Raw genomic sequence first — 27,289 nt, forward strand, 5'->3', positions numbered from 1 at the left:
TCCTGGCTACTCCAACCCCGGCCAACAGCCCCCCCCCCCCTGCAGCTACTCGCCCAAGCCTCCCCAGCTTCTCCTTCACCCGAATCCAGACAGCAGATGCTCTGAAAGAGCTGCAAAACCTGGACCTGTACAAATCAGCTGGGCTAGACAATCTGGACCCTCTCTTTCTAAAACTAAACTAAAACTATCCGCCGCCATTGTTGCAACCCCTATTGCCAGTCTGTTCAACCTCTCTTTCGTATCGTCTGAGATCCCTAAAGATTGGAAAGCTGCCGCAGAGTTCAGTGTGTCAAATCGGAGGGCATGTTCAATTCTCGGGCTGACTCTTTTCTCTTTATATATCAATGATGTCGCTCTTGCTGCGGGCCATTCCCTGATCCACCTCTACACAGACAACACCATTCTGTATATAGTTCTGGCCCTTCCTTGGACACTGTCCTAACTAACCTCCAAACGAACTTCAATGCCATACAACACTCCCTCCGTGGCCTCCAACTGCTGTTAAACGCTAGTAAAACCAAATACATGCTTTTCAACCGTTCGCTGCCCGCACCCGCCGGCCCGACTAATATCACCACCCTGGACAGTTCCGACCTAGAATATGTGGACAACTATAAATACCTAGGTGTCTTGGCTAGACTGTAAACACTCCTTCCAGACTCATATTAAACATCTCCAATCAAAAATCTAATCTAGAATCGGCTTTCTATTTCGCAAAAAAACCTTCACTCACGCCGCCAAACTTACCCTAGTAAAACTGACTATCCTACCGATCCTCGACTTCGGCGATGTCATCTACAAAATAGCTTCCAACACTCTACTCAGCAAACTGGAAGCAGTCTATCACAGTGCCATACGTTTTGTTACTAAAGCACCTTATACCACCCACCACTGCGACCTGTATGTTCTAGTTGGCTGGCCCTCGCTACATATTCGTCGCCAGACCCACTAGCTTCAGGTCATCTATAAGTCTATGCTAGGTAAAGCTCCGCCTTATCTTCGTTCACTGGTCACGATAACAACACCCACCCGTAGCACACGTCCCAGCAGGTATATCTCACTGATCATCCCCAAAGCCAACACCTCATTTGGCCCGCCTTTCCTTCCAGTTCTCTGCTACCAGTGACAGGAACGAATTGCAAAAATCGCTGAAGTTGGAGACTTTTATTTCCCTCACCAACTTTAAACATCAACTATCTGAGCTGCTAACCGATCGCTGCAGCTGTACATAGTCGATCTGTAAATAGCCACCCAATCTATCTACCTCATCCCCATACTGTTTTTATTTTATTTACTTTTCTGCTATTTTGCACACCAGTATCTCTACTTGCACATCATCATCTGCTCATTTATCACTCCAGTGTTAATCTGCTAAATTGTAATGATTTGCTCCTATGGCCTATTTATTGCCTACCTCCTCATGCCTCTTGCACACACTGTATATGTACTTTCCTTTTTCTACTGGGTCATTGATTTGTTTATTGTGTTATTGGCTTGTTTATTGTTTACTCCATGTGTAACTCTGTGTTGTCTGTTCACACTGCTATGCTTTATCTTGGCCAGGTCGCAGTTGTAAATGAGGACTTGTTCTCAACTAGCCTACCTGGTTAAATAAAGGGTGAAATATAAAGGTCCAAGAGGTTTCTCAACAGCTTCTACCCCCAAGCATAAGACTCCTAAACATCTAATCAAATGGCTACCCAGACTATTTGCACCCCCCCTCTACGCTGCTCTCTGTTATTATTACTTTAATAACTCTACCTACATGTACATATTACCTCAATTGCCTCGACACCGGTGCCCGCGCATATTGACTATGTACCGGTACCCCCTGTATATATCCCCGCTATTGTCTTACTTTTTGGGGGGGGTATTTTCTTGTACTGCATTGTTGGTTAAAGGGCTTGTAATTAAGTATTTCACTGCAAGGTCTACACCTGTTGTATTTGGTGCATGTGACATAACATTTGATTTGATGGTAGTGGCAGCGTGCGTAAGGGGAGAGGGTTACACATACCGAGTGTGCTCACGTGAGGAGGCATCAGGCATGTGATAGATGTCTACTTTAGCAGCTGCAGACAGGTTAATGGTGTGATTGTGGAGGTAATCTCCATGTTCTCTCGTTAAAGGATGATGAAGGGCCAGGAAAATGGAGCCTGTTGCATTCTCAGGTCCTGTGCTTTTTACATTTGCAGTTCAGGGCCCTGTTTGATGGGTTCATCAATGCATTGACACAGTTGACAGTCAATGAGCTCACCATGGCATCATTCACAATGGGACAGTAGCCTTCGTCTTTGTTAATGCATCTCATTGACAGGGAGACAAAGGGCTTTTGACATTTAGAAACAGCTGGCAAGTAGCCTATACATATGTGAATAATGTTAATATCTACCGGTTCTTCTTTACTGAGGGTGGATCGGTTTACAGGCACACACAGCAAACTACATTTTGTAATTTGGATTTTGGATTGTTTTGGGATTTTGGAGTCAGTCACACATATGCATGTATACATGTTTTGTATAGAGAGGCCACTTATTTTATACGTGTGAAGGCTATTTGCTGAACCAACAACGCAGAGGAAGAGAGGGAGAGCGGGAGAGAGAGAAAGTAGAGGAGTCGGCTGAGAGCTGCAGACTATTACATCTGTATTGATTGGGCTCCAGCTTTTCCATGAACTCGGAGTGGGAGTGATGGGAGGGATTTGTTTGATCTTTATGATATTTCTTTAAACATGATGCTGTCGTTTTGCCTCTCCAGGGAGGACACAAGCCATTTCCAGTAAATCAAGGGCTCTTTGTCTCTCTCGGTTTTCCACAGTTGTTATTTATAAGCCTCTAAACAGTTTCTCCACCATTCTCATAAGTGTTTTCAGTCAGTGTTCCACAATACTATTGTTGAGCTGAAGATAGACCATTAAAGAACGTCTCAGACGTAACCATACACTTGGCCCCTTCAATAGAAGTCATTGTGTCTGATCAGATCAAAACTATGACACTGACAGGAATTCTATAGACAATAGATGGAAATAATTAGCTTTCAGTCTGCTCTTGGACTGGAGGGACATTTGGAGTGGAGCTGATGTAATATTTCAGAGTTGCTAAACTACAGATGTACGATCTTAATTTGAGCATGTTTGCTACAGCAGGAAAAGAATCCTGCAGCAACAGGAAAAGTGGTTTGTAATTAATCAACATTTTTGTAGGGGTTGATTGCATTTTTCGTTGGGGCAAATTAAGTCTGAAATTTCCATGTGGAAATAAAAACTTTAAGAGCTTTTTTAAAACTCAAATGCTCTATAAGTTTGCATTTCCTTCCTCTCAGCAACAAAAGAGTACTCAAATGAAGATCCTACATCTATAAGACTTTCAGCCAATGACATCCTCCGACAACAGGGCTGCTGGTGTATTATAGGAGCTATGAGGACTGTAACCCATATATCCACCAGGGCAGGTGCCCTCTCCATGGGGCCAGGTGGCGCCTAATTCCCTTCTTTGTCCCTCCTAATGAATTGTTAATTGGTTTGCATCACCCGTGGAGTGGAGAATAGCAGGAGGGTCTGGGTGCCGGTGTGATGGAGGTCACAGACGCTGACATGCCTCATAGAGCACACCAGCACCTGCGTTTTAACAGGACAAATGTCACCTCTCTACACACTGCAACGTTGGGGTTTAAGAGGCCAAATATCAGCTTGCAGTATTACCTCAGAACCTTGTTCACATAATTCAGCACACAAACACCATCAGAATGTCATGTTGGGGATTAACTTCTACAGATAGATCATTGTGGCTTTGTTTCTGTCTGTCTCATTTGCACAATTACTTCATATGCTGGCTGTTTACTTCATATGTCAAAACAGTTTAGAATGTATTTAAATGTAGATTGGTGGTGTGTATGGGTCAATAAATGTCCATTCAGCACAGGTGTAGTATTGATGCCTGAGTGTCACCCTGACGGCTGTGTCCTGTCCTGTTCTCTCTAGGTGGTTGCTCTGAACAAGCGCAGTAAGGAGGCAGAGTCTGCATTCCTGGGAATCTACAAGCAGCTTATCGAAGCCCCAGGTGAGTCTCCCACCTGGAACAGAGCCACACACACACATCACAACACAGACACAGACAACATACATTACTCATGTAACAACCCTCCCATAGGAGATCACTCTTCCCAGCCAGATCAACTACACACCAAGCTCAAGTCAACATCATTAGGTCAACCACAGAGTTTCTAAACCAAGAGGCGTAACATCGCGAGACTTCCGGGAACGCTTGCGAAACAGACAAAGCAGACCAGGCTGTGGTTTGTGGTTTGAGAAGTCAATGAGAGAAGTGAAAAACTATTCCTTAGTTGTTCATTTTCTCAATATAAAGGCACAACCTAGATTCAAGCCAATGTCTTAAGTAGTTGAACATGTGACAAACTGACACATTTTCGTTAAAAAAAAACATATCGAAGGAGGGCCTTCGATTTGACGGCCTGCACATGCGCAGTTTTGCGCGAGATGACCGTTAGACTCAATGATTTATATATACAGTACACAAGAGGACTGATAGGGGCCACTGTATTAAGCTGCCACTCCTCCATCTTGGCATTCTCTCACCATTGTAAAAAATATTTTGGAAGCTATAGAAAAGCATTTATTAATGTCTACATTCATTTCTGCCATGTTTATTCTATTACAGACAACTTAATGCATACTTTTAAATTATATTATGTGACCTAAACATACAAATCAAAAATGGAAGAAATTATAAATACTTTAGGGAAAATGTATAATAACAACAACAATAACAAAATACTTAAATACATGTCATTTTGTCCTTGAAACAGTGAAATCCGCAAAACGCCAGTCTCAACGTCAACAGTGAAGAGGCGACTCCAGGAATGCTGGCCTTTTAGGCAGAGTTGCAAAGAAAAAGCTATATCTCAGACTGGCCCAAAAAAAGAAAAGATTAAGATGGGCAATAGAACACAGACACTGGACAGAGGAACTCTGCCTCGAAGGCCAGCATCCCGGAGTCGCCTCTTCACTGTTGATGTTGAGACGGGTGTTTTTCGACTACTATTTAATGAAGCTGCCAGTTGAGGACTTGTGAGGCGTCTGTTTCTCAAACTAGACACTCTAATGTACTTGTTATCTTGCTCAGTTGTGCACCGGGGCCTCCCATTCCTCTTTCTATTCTGGTTATAGACCGTTTGCGCTGTTCTGTGAAGGGAGTAGGGAGTAGTACACAGCGTTGTACGAGATCTTCAGTTTCTTGGCAATTTCTGGTATGGAATAGGCTTCATTTCTCAGAAGAAGAATAGACTGACGATTTTCAGAAGAAAGGTATTTGTTTCTGGCCATTTTGAGCCTGTAATCGAACCCACAAATGCTGATGCTCCAGATACTCAACTAGTCTGAAGAAGGCCACTTTTATTGCTTCTTTAATCTGAACAACAGTTTTCAATTAGCTTTTTAAAATGATAAACTTGGATTAGCTAACACAACGTGCCATTGGAACACAGGAGTGATGGTTGCTGATAATGGGCCTTTGTACACCTATGTAGATATTCCATTAAAAAATCTGCCGTTTCCAGCTACAATAGGCATTTACAACATTAAGAATGTCTACACTGTATTTCTGATCGATTTTGATATTTTAATGGACAAAAAAAGTGCTTTTCTTTCAAAAACCAGGACATTTCTAAGTGACCCCAAACTTTTGAACGGTAGTGTATGTTTAAACGGTTTCTCATGCTTGGAGTCTTCACAGATTTGGCAAAAATCGTGTGACATAAAACACTACCTTTCTTTCTTACATGTATGATACTGTTTGTCGTTGTATCATATACTAAGCATTTAACTATTTAATTGAACATTGAACTTGATCCTGTAAAATTCCTGGATATTGCTGTTGTACACTTTTTTTTTTGTATGGAGATTTCGGAATTGTACTGTACCTCCTTAACATTTCGTATGTTGTTAGGGGTGTGTACGGGAAGTGAAGTCAGGTGCAGGAGAGCAGAGTGTAGTAAGCAGGCGCACCTTTATTCCGGTCCAAAAATAACAGCGCATAAAAACATAAACGTGCCAAAAACACGGAACGTAACAAAAGTATGGCGCCTGACAATATCCACATAACAATAAACACACAAAGACATGGAGGGGAACAGAGGACTAAATACATGCAGTGGGGTTATGGAATGAAAACCAGGTGTGTATAGAAACAAGACAAAACAAATGGACATATGAGAAATGGAGCGGCACTGGCTAGAAAGCCGGTGACGTCGAACGCCGCCCGAACAAGGAGAGGAGTGGTGGATGTCGTGACATATCTCGCTATCTTATGGTGTGAAAACAGTTATCATGGTCACACATCCAAAATAATTATGTGGTTGCAAAATCGAATACTTCTAACTGAAAGAGTAACTTTAACATGACTAATAAAACAAAAATGTATACTGTCTTTAACGGGGTTCTTCAATAATCATGCATAATAGTTGTTTCATGCACCTTTATCTCGCTGTTTAGTTATGTGGGGACATTGTCGCGCAACATCAGCTGATTCAGGAAAGAATTTTCTGAATGACAGTCAAGTGATAAAGAGCTTGTGTGATGCTGCACAAGACTGAACAACAGCCAAGTGCGGGAATTAATGTTTATCTCGAAGGTTGACAGAACATTTTGGTGTCTAATGTTGTTAGAGCAGTCAAGTTAATTAATTAGCCTATGTCATGGTCAACATTAAGTCAAGATTCCTGAGGTTAGATAACGGTCTGTGTACGTTTTGATCGTTTGCTCTCCAAGTTAAAGCGGCGCAATCGGGAACATGAAAACAGTTTGTTTATTTAATTTTTTATATAAATATAAAAAAATGGCTTGTTTTTTTTCTTCAGTTTTTGCTATAAAACCCAAAACGACTTGATATTTCAACTTTCACATGTGGACGGGGTTCAATTTGGGTTGCCTGTCATTGGTCAAGTGCACAGCCAACACTTCATGTCCTTTCACTTCATGTCCTTTCACTTCATGTCCTTTCACTTCATGTCCTTTCAAAGTAGGAGTTCACCCATCCATCTCTATTCTATGAATCTATTAAAGTAGCGGTGTGTGGGTAAAATCACTGGGGAAGCCAAGCCAGGCAAAAATGTGTTGTGATAATTGTGTTGTTTGCTGTATAACCTATTAGTTCATATGCTCTGACACCATGATATATACGCCTAAGGCTGAGACAATAAGAAGATACAGTGGCAGAATAAATTCAAACACACCTTTGTTTCATCCGAAAACATGTACCAAACAGTTACATGACCTACAGCATGGTCAAGCAAGTTCATGTTTCTGACATTTTCGGACTACTTAAACAACTATTGATTTAGAACCACAGAGAGTTACCGCCAGTCGCAAAGAAAACAGGCGCTGCCTCCACTATTCCAGCACCATTTCAACTTCAACATTTCAACATCATCTAATCACCTCTGCTTAGTCCTAATACAGTGACAACTAAAATATATCAAAAACGATTTAGTCCAATCAACATTAGCTAAATATGATGTGGCTGTCCATGGTATCCGAATGATTTCTGTGTGCTTGCGTGCAAGTAGAAAAACCTGACTCGCCCTACTTGTAGAAAAACACCAGTGCCATCCTCCTCTCATGTTGCCTAAATGGTTTATGACTGTCATACAGTACAAGCTTTTAGATTTGATTGTCCTAGGCTACCTGGCTAAAATGCTTGCTCACTAGCCTAACTTCCTTTCATGGGCAACAATGTGGCAGGCCAGCTAGTTAACATTAACATACTACATCTAGCTACATGTTGAACTTCCATCCTCTCGTGCGTCATGAGTGCATTTCTGTGCTAGAAGCATCACTACAGACCCGGGTTCCCAGGCTGTGTTGCAGCCGGCCGCGACAAGAGAGACCCATGCGGCGACACACAATTGGCCCAGCATCGTCCGGGTTAGGGGAGGGTTTGGCAGCCGGGATGTCCTTGTGCCGATGTCCTTGGGCCGGGCGCATGCATGCTGACTTCGGTCACCAGTTGTACAGTGTTTCCTCTGACACATTGGTGTGACTGGCTTCCGGGTTAAGGGTCGTGTTTCGGAGGCTGCATGACTCTCAACCTTCGCCTCTCCGAGTCGGTACGGGAGTTGCAGCGATGGACAAGACTGTAACAACCAATTGGATATCATGAAAAGGGGGTAAAAAGTACAAAAAAGTAAGAAAAGAAGGTCCATCCTCTCAGTCCAGGGGCACAATGTCTGATCAAAATCACCGTTATAATCATTAGTCAGTATGGAGAATTAAATCACTGTCATAATAATTAGTCAGTATGGAGAATTAAATCACCGTTATAATCATTAGTCAGTATAGAGAATTAAATCACCCTTATAATCATTAGTCAGTATGGAGAATTAAATCACTGTTATAATCATTAGTCAGTATGGAGAATTAAATCACCGTTATAATCATTAGTCAGTATGGAGAATTAAATCACCGTTATAATCATTAGTCAGTATGGAGAATTAAATCACCGTTATAATCATTAGTCAGTATGGAGAATTAAATCACCGTTATAATCATTAGTCAGTATGGAGAATTAAATCACCGTTATAATCATTAGTCAGTATGGAGAATTAAATCACCGTTATAATCATTAGTCAGTATGGAGAATTAAATCACCGTTATAATCATTAGTCAGTATGGAGAATTAAATCACTGTCATAATAATTAGTCAGTATGGAGAATTAAATCACTGTCATAATAATTAGTCAGTATGGAGAATTAAATCACCGTTATAATCATTAGTCAGTATGGAGAATTAAATCACCGTTATAATCATTAGTCAGTATGGAGAATTAAATCACCGTTATAATCATTAGTCAGTATGGAGAATTAAATCACCGTTATAATCATTAGTCAGTATGGAGAATTAAATCACTGTCATAATCATTAGTCAGTATGGAGAATTAAATCACCGTTATAATCATTAGTCAGTATGGAGAATTAAATCACCGTTATAATCATTAGTCAGTATGGAGAATTAAATTACATTACATCACCGTTATAATCATTAGTCAGTATGGAGAATTAAATCACTGTCATAATCATTAGTCAGTATGGAGAATTAAATCACTGTCATAATAATTAGTCAGTATGGAGAATTAAATCACCGTTATAATCATTAGTCAGTATGGAGAATTAAATCACCGTTATAATCATTAGTCAGTATGGAGAATTAAATCACCGTTATAATCATTAGTCAGTATGGAGAATTAAATCACTGTCATAATCATTAGTCAGTATGGAGAATTAAATCACCGTTATAATCATTAGTCAGTATGGAGAATTAAATCACCGTTATAATCATTAGTCAGTATGGAGAATTAAATCACCGTTATAATCATTAGTCAGTATGGAGAATTAAATCACCGTTATAATCATTAGTCAGTATGGAGAATTAAATCACCGTTATAATCATTAGTCAGTATGGAGAATTAAATCACTGTTATAATCATTAATCAGTATGGAGAATTAAATCACCGTTATAATCATTAGTCAGTATGGAGAATTAAATCACCGTTATAATCATTAGTCAGTATGGAGAATTAAATCACTGTTATAATCATTAATCAGTATGGAGAATTAAATCACCGTTATAATCATTAGTCAGTATGGAGAATTAAATCACCGTTATGATCATTAGTCAGTATGGAGAATTAAATCACCGTTATAATCATTAGTCAGTATGGAGAATTAAATCACCGTTATAATCATTAGTCAGTATGGAGAATTAAATCACCGTTATAATCATTAGTCAGTATAGAGAATTAAATCACTGTCATAATCATTAGTCAGTATGGAGAATTAAATCACCGTTATAATCATTAGTCAGTATGGAGAATTAAATCACTGTCATAATCATTAGTCAGTATGGAGAATTAAATCACTGTCATAATAATTAGTCAGAATGGAGAATTAAATCACTGTCATAATAATTAGCCCGTATGGAGAATTAAATCACCGTTATAATCATTAGTCAGTATGGAGAATTAAATCACTGTCATAATAATTAGTCAGTATGGAGAATTAAATCACTGTCATAATCATTAGTCAGTATGGAGAATTAAATCACTGTCATAATCATTAGTCAGTATGGAGAATTAAATCACCGTTATAATCATTAGAGAGTATGGAGAATGAAGTCAAACCACAAGTCCAAATCCCTATCTCCATCCATGGCTAATTTAGGAATGCACGATTTTAGCTAGCCACCGGAGGACAATGACACAACGAGATGTGTTGTTAATGTTTAGCTTCTAATGTGATGTGATTGGTTTGAAGCCAAATCCAAACTAACTTCCTTTTGACACTTTTTTTTGGTGCACCAGGACCATTCACAGCTGAGCTCACTCAGTTGGCTATTATTTTATAAAACAAATGATCAAGGGGAGGCCAAATGCTCGCTGGCTTCCCTTGCATTCAATGCTACGGGCAACAACAATGTCATACTATTTTTGATCAGACAGAATCTGATAAATGGGCTACACATACTGAGACAGAGGGGCGCTGTTTCATTCGCTCGGATGCTTTCTCCGGTGAGATACTGTACATTCAAGAAAATTTATGAAACACAGAGAGACGAAAGAGACACTTTATTTGGGGAAGCCTGGCTAACCCAAGGCAACCATGAATACACACCACAGATCTATTATCTATTAATTAATATATTAACAGCTGCACATACCGTGCCACAATGCCAAGATAAAGTATTATTTCTCAAATGTTTGCATAAGATTTAGTGTGTATTGACTTATTAATAAACTGTAAATTGTTAGCAGACTGACATATCCTAGCTACCTACACTACCGGTCAAAAGTTTTAGAACACCTACTCATTCAAGAGTTTTTCTTTATTTTTAGCATTCCTGGTGAAGCTGGTATAAGAGAATGCCAAGAGTGTGCAAAGCTGTCATTGGGTCTTCACCATGTTTCATCGAAATGTACAGCTGTGGGTCATCCGCATAGCAGTGAAAGTTAACGTGATGTTTCCAAATGACATCACCAAGAGGTAAAATATATAGTGAAAACAATAGTGGTCCTAAAACAGAACCTTGAGGAACACCAAAATGTACAGTTGATTTGTCAGAGGATAACCCATCCACAGAGACAAACTGGTATCTTTTCAACAGATAAGATCTAAACCAGGCCTGAACTTGTCCGTGTAGACCAATTTGGGTTTCCAATCTCTCCAAAAGAATGTGGTGATCGATGGTATCAAAAGCAGCACTAAGGTCTAGGAGCACGAGGACAGATGCATGAATTAACTCAAAGTGCATGAAATAGATTTTTTTATTTTTAAAAGCCCAACAGTGAACAGTCTTGTCAGGAAGGGAGTTCCAAATGTGTGGTACGTGGCAGGAAAGGGTACGGTTTGTTTGGAGTCGGGTCCTGGGTGCATTAAGCAGTTTGGCATGGCTTATGAATTATGTTATACATATGTGATTTAATGTGGGCATTGAAGGAGAGTGCACGGAATATCAAACCCAGGTTCGTGTTGACTGAGGAGAGATGGCAGGGCGGATGCTGCAGGAGTTGCCTCGGTCTTGCTGCTGTTGAGTTGGAGGAAGTTGTTCTGCATCCAAGACTTAACCTCTTCCAGACAGTTGGACAAAGTTGACAGAGCAGATGTTGAGGGGCTAGGGGTTGTTTCTGGACAGGACATGGTAGCCCAGTATGGCACTTTCTAAAAAAATTCATTTTTTTAGACACACACACACAATGCTTGAAGAGTTTACCAATTGTAATGATTTCATTATTGGTTATTATTATTGTCAAGGATTTTGCTTTGTTTGTCTGCCAATCAATGTTTTAGGGACCACCCGCCATAATTCTTTACTTGATTCTACATGCTGTGCGCACTCAGTTCGCAAATTACTTTCAGAGGTGCTAAGTACTCTCAACCAACAAACGCTATTGGTGTGTCTGAGCCTTAACAGTACTTGTGTGTGTGTGTGTGCGCAAGTGTTAAACTTCAAGAACATTGATAAGAGGGAGTAGGCCTACTTCAACATTGGGAACATTAATAGCTGTGTGTTACAGTAACTTGTGTTATTTATGGGTATAATGCCATTAAAAACATTCTGATACTGATTAAATATCCTGTAACATCATAAGACTGTAGCTCTTATCTATGTTTTAGAGTCGGTGCTCTCTGTGGTTTCCAAGACTGTGTGGGGCCACTTCAAAACCTGAGTGCTGGTCCTTGAGAGTTGCATTGCTGAGGAGAGCCGATCCTTGTGGGGATAGGCTGGTGATTGCAGAGGGCCAATTAAAAGCCAACTGTAGCTTGTCTTAATGTGGAATGCAGGCCTGATGTGACCAGCAGGGGAAGTGAGAGAGAAAGAGAAGGCGCGAAGGATGGGGAGAAAGAATGTGTGTATTCTGATGTTGTTTGGTGCCGGGGAAAACTATACTGTATTGCTCTTTGTTGCAGGAGACGAGAGGAAAACACAGTCCAATCTCCAGCTAGATCAGAGGAACACTCATGGCAAGAGTAGAGAATGCTGTTTACAGATTTAATGAATTCAAGATAAAAGTGGATGTCGGAGAAATAGCGACTTACTTTTAAAGGTCTCCATTTTTCATTGAAGTCTCCTGCTTGATATTGCACCACACACTTTGAATTGAGTTATTTTCTTGATAAGAAATGGATGTCTTTTAAGATGTATTCAGTTTGATTTCCTGACCTACACTTTCATGTATCAAGGGCTTAATGGAGGACCCAGGATGGTTTTAGGGGCTATATTTAGTCATAAACACATTTTCTATCAAGAGCAGACTGAACCAACAGTGGTAATGTAACGCAACGAGGACAACACAGGCATTGACAAGAAAGTGTACTCATAAACCATGTGGCGGTTAAACTGTATCGGAACCCTTGTAGCTAGGATAAGGATGGAATTGAACATTTACTTTTACTTACACACACACACACACACATGCACACACACACACACACATGCATACTCACACGCACACATGCATACTCACACACACACACACATGCATACTCACACACACACACACACACATTTACATTTACATTTAAGTCATTTAGCAGACGCTCTTATCCAGAGCGACTTACACACACACACACATGCATACTCACACACACACACACACACACACACACACACACACACATGCATACTCACACACACACACACACACACACATGCACACTCACACACACACACACATGCATACTCACACACATGCATACTCACACACACACACACACACACACACACACACACACACGCACACATGCATACTCACACACACACACACACACACATGCATACTCACACACACACACACACATGCATACTCACACAAACACACACACACATGCATACTCACACACACACACACACACACACACATGCATACTCACACACACACATGCATACTCACACACACACATGCATACTCACACACACACACACACACACATGCATACTCACACACACACACACACACATGCATACTCACACACACACACACACACACACACACACACACACACACACACACATGCATACTCACACACACACACACACACACACACACATGCATACTCACTTTCTAATCAGTTCCTATTTTCTGTTCATTGAACCAATGTGATGTAATTTGTAAACATATATGACATTGAAGTGGACATCCAATCCCAACAATCAGTTCTCTTTGATTGTTCGTCCGGGTTGGGGGTTGAGCCTTGTCTAAAAGTGTGGGCCTCTCTGGCTACATCAGGTGTCCTTGGATTAGCAAATCCAGACACTCATCTCCATCTGATTTTACCTAGACCTGCGCTAGCATTAGCATCTAGGAGACTTTCCCTCATCGGAGGCTCTAGTCTTAGCTCTCATACTGTGTGTCACTGCAGGTGTGTGCATGGATGATTTCTCCTGGGCTTACTACACAAAAGGAGTTAATATTGGAGTTGTTTTTTTGCACTGCAGTAAAAGCAAAAACTGCTGATTATTATTTGCCGTCTAATCCCATAATGCTATACCAATAATTGTCGTTAACTGCTAATTGCTAAAAGTCTCAATCTGTTAATTATTATCCTTCAGATATTCTTTACCTCTATCTGATTCCAAACAGGAGTCACAACAACAAGTAGGGTATTTGTGTATCGGCCCCCTCACAGAATATGCCATCTGTGACTGTGAGGTGGGCCTGCGGTATCCAACGCCTGTTTATCATTGTGCATCTCACTGGCCTGTCCAAGGTCACCCCCTCTTCCCAGAATGGATTGCTCCAGGTACACCAGAGGACAGTCAGTTGGCTGTGGTTCCCACTTTATCTCCCTCCTCCCCTATAAACACAACAATGTGCTGCTTTCCCACCAGTCTCCAAACAAATGCTCCAGCTCATGTATTTTTAATATTCTGACAGACGCAATTATTCTTTACACGCCGTGCTCGTTAATCTTAATGCCGTTATTACTATTCATTGCCAGGCATTTTTTTCTCTCGCTCCTCTTATTTCAATTGAAAGGATCCTTGCATGCTGGTCAGTCTGCTGACACTCAAAGGCCATTGGTCCAATGAGAGCAGCCGACAGCAGAGTTAATGAATGCAGAAGGAGAGCCAGGGAGGGGGAGGGGGACAAGGGCAGCAACTCAATATGTGACCTGTTGTATCCATTTAGCAGTGACGTTTGGTGTCAGGTATCAGTTATCCACAATAACGATGAACATGTTATGATGCTGTTTTCAATTTCACAATTCATATGAATGTTATAGACAGAGGAAATACTATACACTGTGTGTCACCTATCTCTCTCTCCTATGAACACACACACACACACACACACACATACCCACGGGCAGACATACAGACACTAACATACACATCACTCTGCTCTTTCGGCTGATGTCAACAGAAATCCTCTATACTAATGGCTCATCTTCATATTTTGTTATGATTTGGCTTTTGTTTTTACTGTAAAGTCAGCAAGTGTATCAATTCCCAGCTGCTAAACAAGATAGCTATCATTATATTTGATGTGTCTGGACTCAGCTTCACTTGTGTATTTTTGACATTTATGGTGTGTTAACATATATTTTAGAGGCTACTTATACAGGAAATTGGTATAAAACCCATATAAACTGTATTTATGATAATATAACAATATTTTAGGTTGACAATAATTATATGATACAATACAATTTTTGATATAGAGTATCACATGCCTTTGTTTTATTTCCCTACATAAGTAAAATGAGGAAATGTCTCTACTGTCATTCATTCCAATTAGACTGGTTTGGATTTCTCCCTGAACAATATGGCTGCCATTTTCACTTCATTCTGGAACTTCGAGAATTTATGGCATAGCCCCTCTAGTAATTTAATAAGATCTCTGTGGTCCTAACTCCATCCAGAAAGGATATGAACACATCATGAAGTTCGCTAGCTTTAGTGGTACCACCCAGAGTGGTGCAGAGCGGTGTTGTTTCCTGTGACAAAGAAATACATGTAGCACGACAATGTGACTATGGCAACCTGGACCGGTATCATGAACAGTTCTACAGGGCGTGCTCTATGAGGCAACTCCACTACATCCTATGCATTTTTATGGGGAACAGTATATGTTTTTGTATATGGTCTGAGCAATGAGAACACCTTGAAAATATTATACAAATAAAAAAAACTATCATTGGGTCTCCAAGCCCAACTGTCACACACCAGAATCATAATGTCATGCATTTTAAGACGCATATCAGGCCTGGAAAAATACTTGTATACAATGCTTCATTGTTTCTATTTTCACCTCCATACCTTTTGATCAGTGTAAATAAACTAGTTCTCCAACACAAAAACAGTGACAGTTTACATGACTGCATTGGCTCTCCAGAGCTACACCTCTCTCCCGGTCTCTCCTCATCTCTCCCGGTCTCTCCTCATCTCTCCCGGTCTCTACTCATCTCTCCTGGTCTCTTCTCGTCTCTCCTGGTATCTCCTCATCTCTCTTGGTGTCTCCTGATCTCCCCTCAACTCTCCTGGTCTCTCCTCATCTCTGCTGATCTCTGCTCATCTCTCCTCATCTCTCCTGATCTCTCATCTCTATCCCTCACTCTCCCTCCTGTGTGAGTGTCTGACTCTGAGACGGCGTTTGAACCTTGCTGTTTGTACCTGTCTCTGTGAGAAGAGGAGCGGGCCTTGTCGCCAGGAGCGTAGCCCTGAGACTGGCGCTCCAGGTGTTTGCTCTGCCTCCCCTCTCTTTACTCACACTCCTCCCTCAGGATCACCCATCCCTCTCTCTCTCTCTCTCTCGCTCTACCTCCATCTCCCCTGAATAACACAGTACCTTTCATCTGAGCAGGGAGCTCACTTACTGTGTGTGAAGAGGTGCTGATCTGAATGCACTCGTATGTTTGTGTGTGTGCGCGCCTGCGTGTGTTTGTGTGTTTTGTTTGTTGGGCCCTTGGCAGGGCTGAGATCTGCATCAGCTGAAACGTTGGGCCAACAGTGCTTGCTAGTGGTGACAAAATACTACTGCATGGTACAGATTCAAGGACCAGGTACAAGTACTGTATAAACACAATTCCATCATGGCTTTGTGACTTCATTGCACAGTGAACATTCATGTATTGGATGTCTCCTTGGCCTGCGAGATTGTAAGTGCAGTACATATTTCAGTCCGTTAGTTATTTCCTTTGGCTCCAAGGTTGTAAGAACAGAGCGTTATTGACTGTTGCGTTGACCCTATTCTATTAAAATAGCATTCATTTCCCCTTGTATCTCTCTATATATGTTGACAGACACCTGAGAGAGAGGGAGAGAGAGAGAGGCTTATGGACGCCTGTAAGGTATTGAGGGGATTTGTATAATAAGTGTGCTGCTGAGTACATTCCATAGAAAATGAGGGAACTCAGAGAGCTATGTGTGTGTGCCATGTTTGTGGCGGTTTCGAAAATGAAAGCTCCTTTGGGCGGGACGAGATTCTGCACAAGTGATTAATAAGAGCAGTAATAAACAAAGGCCCAGGAGATGTTTGAGGTGCTTAATAATCCATTATGTTCATAAAAGAGCTGGGCCTCTCCAATGGATCCCCGTGGAGCAGAGACCCCAGAGGGACCGGTAGAGTGTGTGCTCAGTACAGAGAGGAAGTGTGTGTGTGTGTGTGTGTGTGTGTGGAGGGAGAGATACACTACATTACCAAAAGTATATGGACACCTGCTCGTCAAACATCTCATTCCAAAATCATTAATTCATATGGATTTGGTCCACCCTTTGCTGCTATAATAGCCTCTACTCTTCTGGGAAGGCTTTCCACTAGATTTTTGGAACATTAATGTGGGAACTTCCATTCAGCCACAAGAGCATTAGTGAGGTCGGGCACTGATGTTGGGCGATTAGGCCTGGCTCGCAGTCGGCCTTCCAATTCATCCCAAAGGTGTTTGACGTGGTTGAGATCAGGGCTTTGTGCAGGCCAGTAAAGTTCTTCCACACTGATATCGACAAACCATTTCTGTATGGACCTAGCTTTGTGCACGGGAGCATTGTCATGCTGAAACAGGAAAGGGCCTTCCCAAACTTTTGCCACAAAGTTGGAAGCACATAATCATCTATAATGTCATTGTATGCTGTAGTGTTAAGACTTCCCTTCACTGGAACTAAGGGGCCTAACCCGAACCATGAAAAACAGCCCCAGACCATTATTCCTCCTCCACCCAACTTTACAGTTGGCGCTATGCATTCAGACAGGTAGGGTTCAATGGTGGCGAGCTTTACACCACCCCAGCCGACGCTTGGTATTGCACATGGTGATCTTAGGCTTGTGTTGTGGCTGCTCGGCCATGGAAACCCATTTCATGAAGCTCCCGACGAACAGTTATTATGCTGACGTCGCTTCCAGAGGCATTTTGGAACTCCTTAGTGAGTGTTGCTTCAGAGCTATGTCCCGTTTTGTGAGTTTGTGTGGCCTACCACTTCATGGCTGAACCATTGTTGCTCCTAGATGTTTCCACTTCACAATAACAGCACTTGCAGTTGACCGGGGCAGCTCTAGCAGGGCAGAAATATGACAAACTGACTTGTTGGGAAGGTGGCATCCTATGACGGTGCCACGTTGAAAGTCACTGAGCTCTTCATTAAGGCCATTCTACTGCCAATGTTTGTTTATGGAGATTGCATGGCTGTGTGCTTGATTTTATACATCTGTCCGCAATGGGTGTGGCTGAAATAGCCGAATCCACTTATTTGAAGGGGTGTCCACATACTGCTGTATATATATAGTGTATATGGTAGATCTGTATACAAAATGAACCCAGTCAAAGAGGAGAGCAGCAGGGGTACACTGAAGGACCAGGGTGTAGCTCTGAAAGATGGGCAATCATTTGGGGGAGAGTCAACGAAGACTGCTGATAATGAAAGAGAACAGGGCTACTAATTGAAGTTGCTAATATGCAGTGCTGGATATTCCTTTAAGAGCAAATCTCTAACTGTAAATCTTTACTAAAAAAGGAATATTGAATACTTGAATGGAATTTGTCCACGTACTTTTGTGTATATATAGTCTATATAATGGTAAGACTGACACTCAAGCTCTGAAGTCTACATGACTTCAGTTGTTCACGAAACAGTTATTGCTTATTAGTTTTGTAATGCAGAAAGAAAACATGAATGCTTACTCTATCAATTAAAGTGGTGGAGTTAGTTTTTTGTTTATGTATATTTCTAAGAGTGTCTTGACATTGTTGTAGAGACACTAGTTATTGATGTAATGCCGTCTATGTCCTTCAGTCTGCCAGACAAAGGCATGTGTGGAACACATACATCAGAGCATGTTAAAGAGTGTCTCTTTCAGCTTGTCTGTCAGTGAAAGACTCTTCTTTCACCATTACTCTTTCGGTTTATCTTTCACTCTCTTCTTCACATCAAGATGTCAAGGGACAAACGTTTGTTCTGCTCTCTGAATATCAGTTGTGTAGTATGGAAAAGACAGCACAGAAACCTACTGATTTTACTGTAGTATTAGGATTTTTGTATTTCTTTCATTGCTTGTCAAAGTTAATATTTTGTTAAATGGTTTTATTGTAGCTACAAAAATCAATATAATCTAGGTTGAAACAAGGATAGACATTAAATAATTGTACCTTGTGAGTGCAAGTGACTGCAGTTGTTAGAAGAATAGATGACGTTGTAAAGACTATTAGACTAGCTGCTTTGGATGGAGACTCCCGTACTTTTAAGTTTGTTATTTTTTAGTTTAATTTTAAAAAGCTAACCTTTTTCAAAGGTAGCCATTTTGATGATGCACTTTGTCTTTGAAGGTTGAACTAAGGACTAACAGTTCAGTCAACCTAGTTTCGATCCATGACAGTGTTACGGTTTGTTGCAACAGCAGAAAATTATGTTTTTGGACCTTGAAGACCACTTGGAGAAAAACAAAAAACAAAAACAAGACTGTTTTGAATGAAAATAAAAAAACCTTGAAGCACAGCCTTATAAATTAATTTGTTCGTGTTGTATGATGGGAACACAGCTGGCCTCATTAACACACGCACAACACATAATTATAGAGGTTTTTTCCTCTCTCCAGCCAGCCAGCGCTTGGCTAATGGGCTTGCTGGGTTAATTATGTCAGAGCGTAATTACACAGGGCCCAGGGAGACGTAGTGGTGCACCCCGCTGAGCCCACACCGCCTAATGATGGTGTATCGCTGACAGGGCCAAGACGGACCGCCCCAACACACCTGCTTGTCTTGGCTCACGCCACCCTCGTCCACTCCTACGCACCACCACCGCCCACCCAGACACACGTTTGGGACCTGTCTGTCCCACCAGACACAGTTTCTATGTGGACAAAAACACAGTGGGCCCTGGCCAAGCCTGTTCTATATCCAACTTCATAGGAACAACCATAGGAGTTAGCTATCCAGCACAAACAGATATGTGGTGACCAGGCTAGCCCTGGCCTGTCAAGGAGCAACACCCAGCACCCAGAGAGCTCCCCCCTGCTGTGGGATGAGCAATAGCAGAGTAACACCAGACCAGTGGCTGCTAGGAACCAGCCATGGAAGCCCTTTATCTCATCTGTAACGCTGATGCAAACTCTGCTCACAGTGTAAACCATGTAGATGATGAGACCACACACACATAGATTATATGATAGCTTACACAATAACACCAAACCAGGTAGAACTTTTGAAAGAACTGTGGTGAAGTACAAATGATGCCAGGATCCTGAATGCCAACTTGTCTTTGCTGGTATACTGCGAGGACAGCAGGCATGTGTGTGTCCAGAATGACCTCTGAACCTCCTCATAAAATTCTGTTCATCAACACCTTCTCCCAGTCACTGTGATTCGTGTGGTAATGAACCATGTTTCACTGAAGAATATGATGTATTAATGTGCTACGATTTATGACCCTCAATGAGGTGCTGTTATGTTATGCTGTTATCATGACCTCAAGGCAGATGTCCAATCAACCATAATTAAGATAAGGGCTGAATTAAAACATTTACTGTAGTTGCATAGATAACGATATGACTGACTTCTGTACATAATGGTGGGTCGGCCATGGTTCGCTTCATGATTGGGATTAAGTAATTATAGGTATAATGGCAGGATAGTGTACAACTCCATTAAATTATTTAATATTCCTTTTTTAGTAAAGATTTACGGTTAGAGATTTGCTCTTAAAGGAATATCCAGCACTGCATATTAGCAACTTCAATTAGTAGCCCTGTTCTCTTTCATTATCAGCAGTCTTCTTTGACTCTCCCCAAAATGATTGCCCATCTTTCAGAGCTACACCCGGGTCATTCAGAGTACCCCTGCTGCTCTCCTCTTTGACTGGGTTCATTTTGTATACAGATCTACCATATACACTATATATACAGCAGTATGTGGACACCCCTTCAAATAAGTGGATTCGGCTATTTCAGCCACACCCATTGCGGACAGATGTATAAAATCAAGCACACAGCCATGCAATCTCCATAAACAAACATTGGCAGTAGAATGGCCTTAATGAAGAGCTCAGTGACTTTCAACGTGGCACCGTCATAGGATGCCACCTTCCCAACAAGTCAGTTTGTCATATTTCTGCCCTGCTAGAGCTGCCCCGGTCAACTGCAAGTGCTGTTATTGTGAAGTGGAAACATCTAGGAGCAACAATGGTTTAGCCCCGAAGTGGTAGGCCACACAAGCTCACAGAACAGGACCACCGAGTGCAGAAGCACCTAAAAATCGTCTGTCCTCGATTGCAACACTCACTACCAAGTTCCATACTGCCTCTACAAGCAACATCCAAGATTAAAGTATTTTTCCATATATAGACACACCCTATGTGTTTTAATAAAATCATCTATATGCATTGAGCTTGTCTAACACTTAAAGTTTATGGTTTGATGAAATAAGACATGCCTCACGAGGGCGCCAGAGATCTAGATAACCAGAAGAGAGAAAAAGACTTAGCTGACCCAACTATTCTCCTCCCGCTCCTGCTGGCTTTCGCAGATTCTGCCATTACCCCCCTGAAGTTAATAGGCTACATGAGGAGTCAGCAACCTTTCTCATGTTGAATGCAAATGTATCTTACCATTTCTACCGATCTGCGTGCCAGTTATGGTTTTCATATGTAAATTTGCGTGAAACGGTTTCATTTAATTTATAATAAGTCTTCATATCTCAACATTGTCATGTGGTTAATCAAAATTATACAACCCTAAAAAGTTACTTATTTGCCATTACCAACTATGTAAAATAGCCTACATAAAGCCAACAAATGAAAACATTGCAGCCTGCAGGTAGAAAGCATCCTGATAAAAATTAATATCCTAGAAATCACATTGGCTGCGCATGGCCCGTCTTGTGTAAAATATTCTGGGCCCTCAGAGTTACCCCGCCAGTGAGCTCCGGACTGACACAGCTGTAGGCTATTTGCAAGGGATAAGAAGCAGTGCTTGACTTGGGGAGGAGCGGAGTATTGGCACCTCAAATGTTATACTGCTTGAGCTTCTGTTCCTCTTATAGAATATTAGCTCAGAAGTATTGTGGAGCTCTTGCACCAAATTATAAACAGTACCAGCACCCAAAATGAGTACCGGAAACTATTTCAGTATATTTCCTGCCAAGCGCTGATAAGAAGTAATCAGGTAGGCCTATTTTATGACGTTTCCACTGGATCAGAGCATGACATTTTTCGCATTCACACTGAGTGGTTATCGAAAGGGAGACAGCTGGAAAGATTTTGCAGGTAGCCTATAGACCACTTCTATGCGTGCGCGTCCTTACTCAACATTGACAGGAGAGCACCAAACAAAAGACAATGACTAAATTGACAAAACTCGTAAATGGAATGAAATATCAAAACTTGTTTCTCACAAGTGTACCATAGGTTGTGCAAACAATGTGTCCACTCAGACAATGAGAACGGAAAGACTGGAATAATATTGAAAGCATCAAAGTAATTACCGTGACCAATGGTACAAACATTGTAGATTAGGGATTAACGGTATATGTAATGGTGAATATACACTAACAATCAAACGCTAACAATTTGTCAATCCGACGTCTGCATTGGCCATGCAGATTTACGGTGATATGCAGAAATCAGGGCATTCACTTCTTGTGCTTCACCGAGCAGTGCAGAGCTGTTGTCAAGGAAGTGCGTTTGTGTTTATACAGGATGTGCCGCGCCCACCTACTGTCAACCAATCCTGTCAATGCGGAGCTATACAGAGCTCTCCGCATTGTTGCAACATTTGGGAGGGGCATGGTGATGTGGTACAGAGCTCGATTTGGAGCCTCCAACATGGAGCCTCCAACCATATTTTCGGTTCAAGCATAAATTGGCTTTAAGTTTAGGCCTCCGCGATGGATCAGTTCACTGAGATGGACGCATATATGTATATTTTACCGTTCAAAAGTTTGGGATCACTTGGACATTTCCTTGTTTTTGAAGGAAGCACATTTTGTCTATTAAAATAACATCAAATTGATCAGAAATACAGGGTAGACATTGTTAATGTTGTAAATGACTATTGTAGCGGGAAACTAAATGTTTTTTAATGGAATATCTTCATAGGCGTACAGAGGCCCATTATCAGCAACCATCACTCCTGTGTTCCAATGGCAAGTTGTGTTAGCTAATCCAAGTTTATCATTTTAAAAAGCTAATTGATCATTAGAAAACCCTTTTACAACTGGTGTACTGATTAAATAAGCAATAAAACTGGCCTTCTTCAGACTAGTTGAGTATCTGGAGCATCAGCATTTTTGGATTCGATAACCGTCTCAAAATGGCGGGAAACAAATACCTTTCTTCTGAAACTCGTCAGTCTATTCTTGTTCTGAGAAATGAAGGTTATTCCATGGGAGAAATTTCCAAGAAACTGAAGATCTTGTACAATGCTGTGTACTACTCAGCACAAACTGGCTCTAACCAGAATAGAAAGAGGAGTGGGAGGCCCTGGTGCACAACTGAGCAAGAGGACAAGTACAGTAGAGTGTCTAGTTTGAGAAACAGATGTCTCACAAGTCCTCAACTGGCAGCTTCATTAAATAGTACTTCATTAAAACACCAGTCTCAACGTCAACAGTGAAGAGGTGACTACGGGATGCTAGCCTTTTAGGCAGAGTTGCAAAGAAAAAGCCAAATCTCAGACTGTCCAATGAAAAGAAAATATTAAAGACGGGCAAAAGAACACACACTGGACAGAGGAATTCTGCATAGAAGCCCAGTATCCTGGAGTCGCCTCTTGACTGTTGACGTTGTTTTAGTCGAGCAGTAATATATATATATATTACTGCTCGATTAAAACCATCTTGGTTGACCAACAGCCTATTGACCAAACAATCGACCAGTCGACTAATTGGGGTCAGCCCGAACACTCATTAAAATGCCTCATCGCTGTGGGTAAAAATGACCGTCTAAACCTCTGTGGTTTAGACAGGATGAACCTGCTACTGAAGCTGCTCCTGTGTTGTATTTGAGTGCTGTGGAGTGGTCAGCAAAATAATTGTTAACTGGGAATTTCATGAAATGGGTTTCCATGGCTGAGCAGCCACACACAAGCCTAAGAGTGGTGTAAAGCTCGCCTCCATTGAACTCTGGATCAGTGGAAACGTGTTCTTTGGAGTGATGCATCACACTTCACCATCTGGCAGTCCGACAGACGAATCTGGGTTAGGAGTACGCTACCTGCATAGTGCCCACTGTAAAGTTTGGTGGATGAGGAATAATGGTCTGGGGCTATGTTTCGGGCTAGGCCCCTTAGTTCCAGTGAAGGGAAATCTTAATGCTACAGCATACAATTACATTCTTGACAATTTGTGGCAACAGTTTGGGGAAGGCCCTTTCCTGTTTTAGCATGAAAATGCCCCCGGTGCACAAAGCAAGGTCCATACAGAAATGGTTTGTCGAGATCAGTGTGGAAGAACTTGACTGGCCTACAGAGCCCTGACCTCAACGCTATCGAACACCTTTGGGATGAATTGGAACGCCATCTGCGAGCCAGGCCTAATCACCCAACATCAGTACCCGACCTCACTAACTCTCTTGTGGCTGAATGGAAGCAAGGCCCCGCAGCAATGTTCCAACATCGAGTGGAAAGCCTTCCCAGAAGAGTGGAGTCTGTTATAGCAGCAAAGGAGGACCAACTCCATATTAATGCCCATGGTTTTGGAATGAGATGTTCGACGAGCAGGTGTCCACATACTTTTGGCCATGTAGTCTATCTACCGTCACTTTAAATTGGATTTAGCCACTGATTGATAATCCCTGCTTGTCCAGGTATGAGAGCCTACCGTAATCTCTGCGTTTTGATCAGGGAAGGTTAAAAGGATATATGGAAAAGAGGCCGATGAAGGGATTTCTGTGACAGTGGGTCGATGTGAATAGCACTGTTTTAAGTCATCTTGTTTGTCTAAGAAGAGCTTTTCTCTTCAGTGTGATGTCCCATGTGACTGATGCAATATCTCCAGTGTTGGTGTAACAGTGAACATAGACACGCAGGAGGCTAATTTTACTCTAAACGGTCCTGGGGAAAAATGGTTCAATCGGTTATCTCTGACCAAAGTGTTTCTGATGAAACTTCAGATATGTCAAGTGGCTGTGGAAGTCTTTCAACAAATTGCTTATTTAAACTTGTGCGTCCCTGATAAGTGTTTGTACGTTTGACTGTTGTGTTTCTGTGGCCTGTTTAGTCTTGGCTGTCTTGTCTCAGTGGTGTCTGTTGAAGTGTAAACGTCTGTGGTTAGGCTCTCTGAAAAGTCCGTTCTGTCTGTGCCCATGCTATAAAAGGATATGATTGTGATCCACACAGCAGCAGAAAGACGAACGGATGAAAGCTGCGGGAGAAAAGTTTGTGCAGCAAAGCAGCGATTTCCCCTCCTCTTTTGGAGTTTTAAAGGGCTGGTGTGTGTCTCTACATCCTCCCTTCCTCCTTGTCAGACAGCTCCCCTGGGCCTCTCTCTCTGTGCTTTGGCACTAGAAGTCACCTCCTTTGGTGTGCGGCATGCAGGTACACAACAGGAGCAGCTCTCTCTCTCAGAGCTGTTGAACTTTTCGGGAGGGGAAGAAAGGGAAGGGAAGATTAAAAACAGCCCTGTGAAGTGGAGTGCCGAGTCGCCTCCTGAGAATTCCTGGCATAATAATTTAAATGATCAAATGATACAGAGGAGACTTGTTAGCAGAGAAACAGACTCCTAGTTGGCCCCATGGGGCCCAGCTCTGCTGCACATGCATTGCAAAGCAGCTCCTCTGTTGTGCTAAAGAATCCAGCTTCTTTTTTTTCTGTTCATTTCAGGAGCAGACTTTTTCCACACTTTGTTTAGGTGTATACTCGGGACTAAAGTGCGTGTCATATTCTACTGCAATCTATGCGGTTCACTTTTTAATGAATTTATACATTTAGGTGATGCTCTCCATTGAATTTGATCTCAGTAGTTTAGTCTATTCATGTCATTAGGCCCAGCCTGTGAGATTTTCAAAGGAATCTCATTTGAGTGATTTCCAGAGACACTCTTGGGAACAATTTCTCAGTGGGATTCTGTCTCCTACTGTTGATACTGCTGTGAAGGAGCGCATATGATGCACTGTCCTGTACTGTCTCATGCAGGATTTGGGATAGTAGGCTGTTTAAAAAGTTACATTTTAAAGATCCTGACACAAGTTGAATAATAGGATAAGTATTTTGACAGCAGAACCAGGATAATTGTGATATCTCATTATATTTGATCAAATAGACTGCAATGAAATTCACTTGACGGAAGTGTTGAACTTTATACTTGACCGTTTTTACATTATGTTCAGATGTACAGTGCATTCAGAAAGTATTCAGACCCCTTGACTTGCGCATTTTGTTACGTTACAGCCTTATTTTAAAATGGATTAAATAAAAAATGTTCATCAATCTACACACAATACCCCATAATGACAAAGCGAAAACAGGTTTTTAGAATAAAAAGAACTGATATCAAAATAATACCTTATTTACATACAGTGGCGGAAAAAAGTATTTAGTCAGCCACCAATTGTGCAAGTTCTCCCACGTAAAAAGATGAGAGGCCTGTAATTGTCATCATAGGTACACTTCAACTATGACAGACAAAATGAGAAAAGAAATCCAGAAAATCACATTGTAGGATTTTTCATGAATTTATTTGCAAATTATGGTATATGATAGACGGAGAGTAGCAGCAGCGTAAAATAAAAGGGGTTGGGGGGCACAGAATGCAAATAGTCTGGGTAGACATTTGATTACCTGTTCAGGAGTCTTATGGCTTGGGGGTAAAAACTGTTGAGAAGCCTTTTTGTCCTAGACTTGGCACTCCGGTACCACTTGCCATGCGGTAGTAGAGAGAACCGTCTATGACTGGGGTGGCTGGGGTCTTTGACAATTTTTAGGGCCTTCCTCTGACACCATCTGGTGTAGAGGTCCTGGATGGCAGGCAGCTTAGCCCCAGTGATGTACTGGGCCGTACGCACTACCCTCTGTAGTGCTTTGCGGTCAGAGGCCGAGCAATTGCCGTACCAGGCAGTGATGCAACCAGTCAGGATGCTCTCGATGTTGCAGCTATAGAACTTTTTGAGGATCTGAGGACCCATGCCAAATCTTTTTAGTTTCCAGAGGGGGAATAGGCTTTGTCGTGCCCTCCTCACAACTGTCTTGGTGTGTTTGGACCATTCTAGTTTTGTTGTTGATGTGGACACCAAGGAACTTGAAGCTCTCAACCTGCTCCACTACAGCCCCGTCGATGAGAATGGGGGCGTGCTCGGTCCTCTTT

At 41.7% G+C, this 27,289-nt stretch overlaps 1 protein-coding gene across 1 annotated transcript in view; it reads left to right on the top strand.

Annotated features, from left to right (window-relative positions):
• The window catches only part of LOC115111487 (homeobox protein cut-like 2), a 119,194-nt gene that overhangs the window by 75,058 nt on the left and 16,847 nt on the right, over positions 1-27,289 (top strand). Inside the window, 1 exon segment of the mRNA XM_029637584.2 lies at positions 3,980-4,058. Coding sequence (XP_029493444.2) covers positions 3,980-4,058 — 79 coding nt within the window.

This window comes from Oncorhynchus nerka, linkage group LG27, assembly GCF_034236695.1.
Source record: "Oncorhynchus nerka isolate Pitt River linkage group LG27, Oner_Uvic_2.0, whole genome shotgun sequence".
NCBI classification, from domain to species: domain Eukaryota; kingdom Metazoa; phylum Chordata; class Actinopteri; order Salmoniformes; family Salmonidae; genus Oncorhynchus; species Oncorhynchus nerka.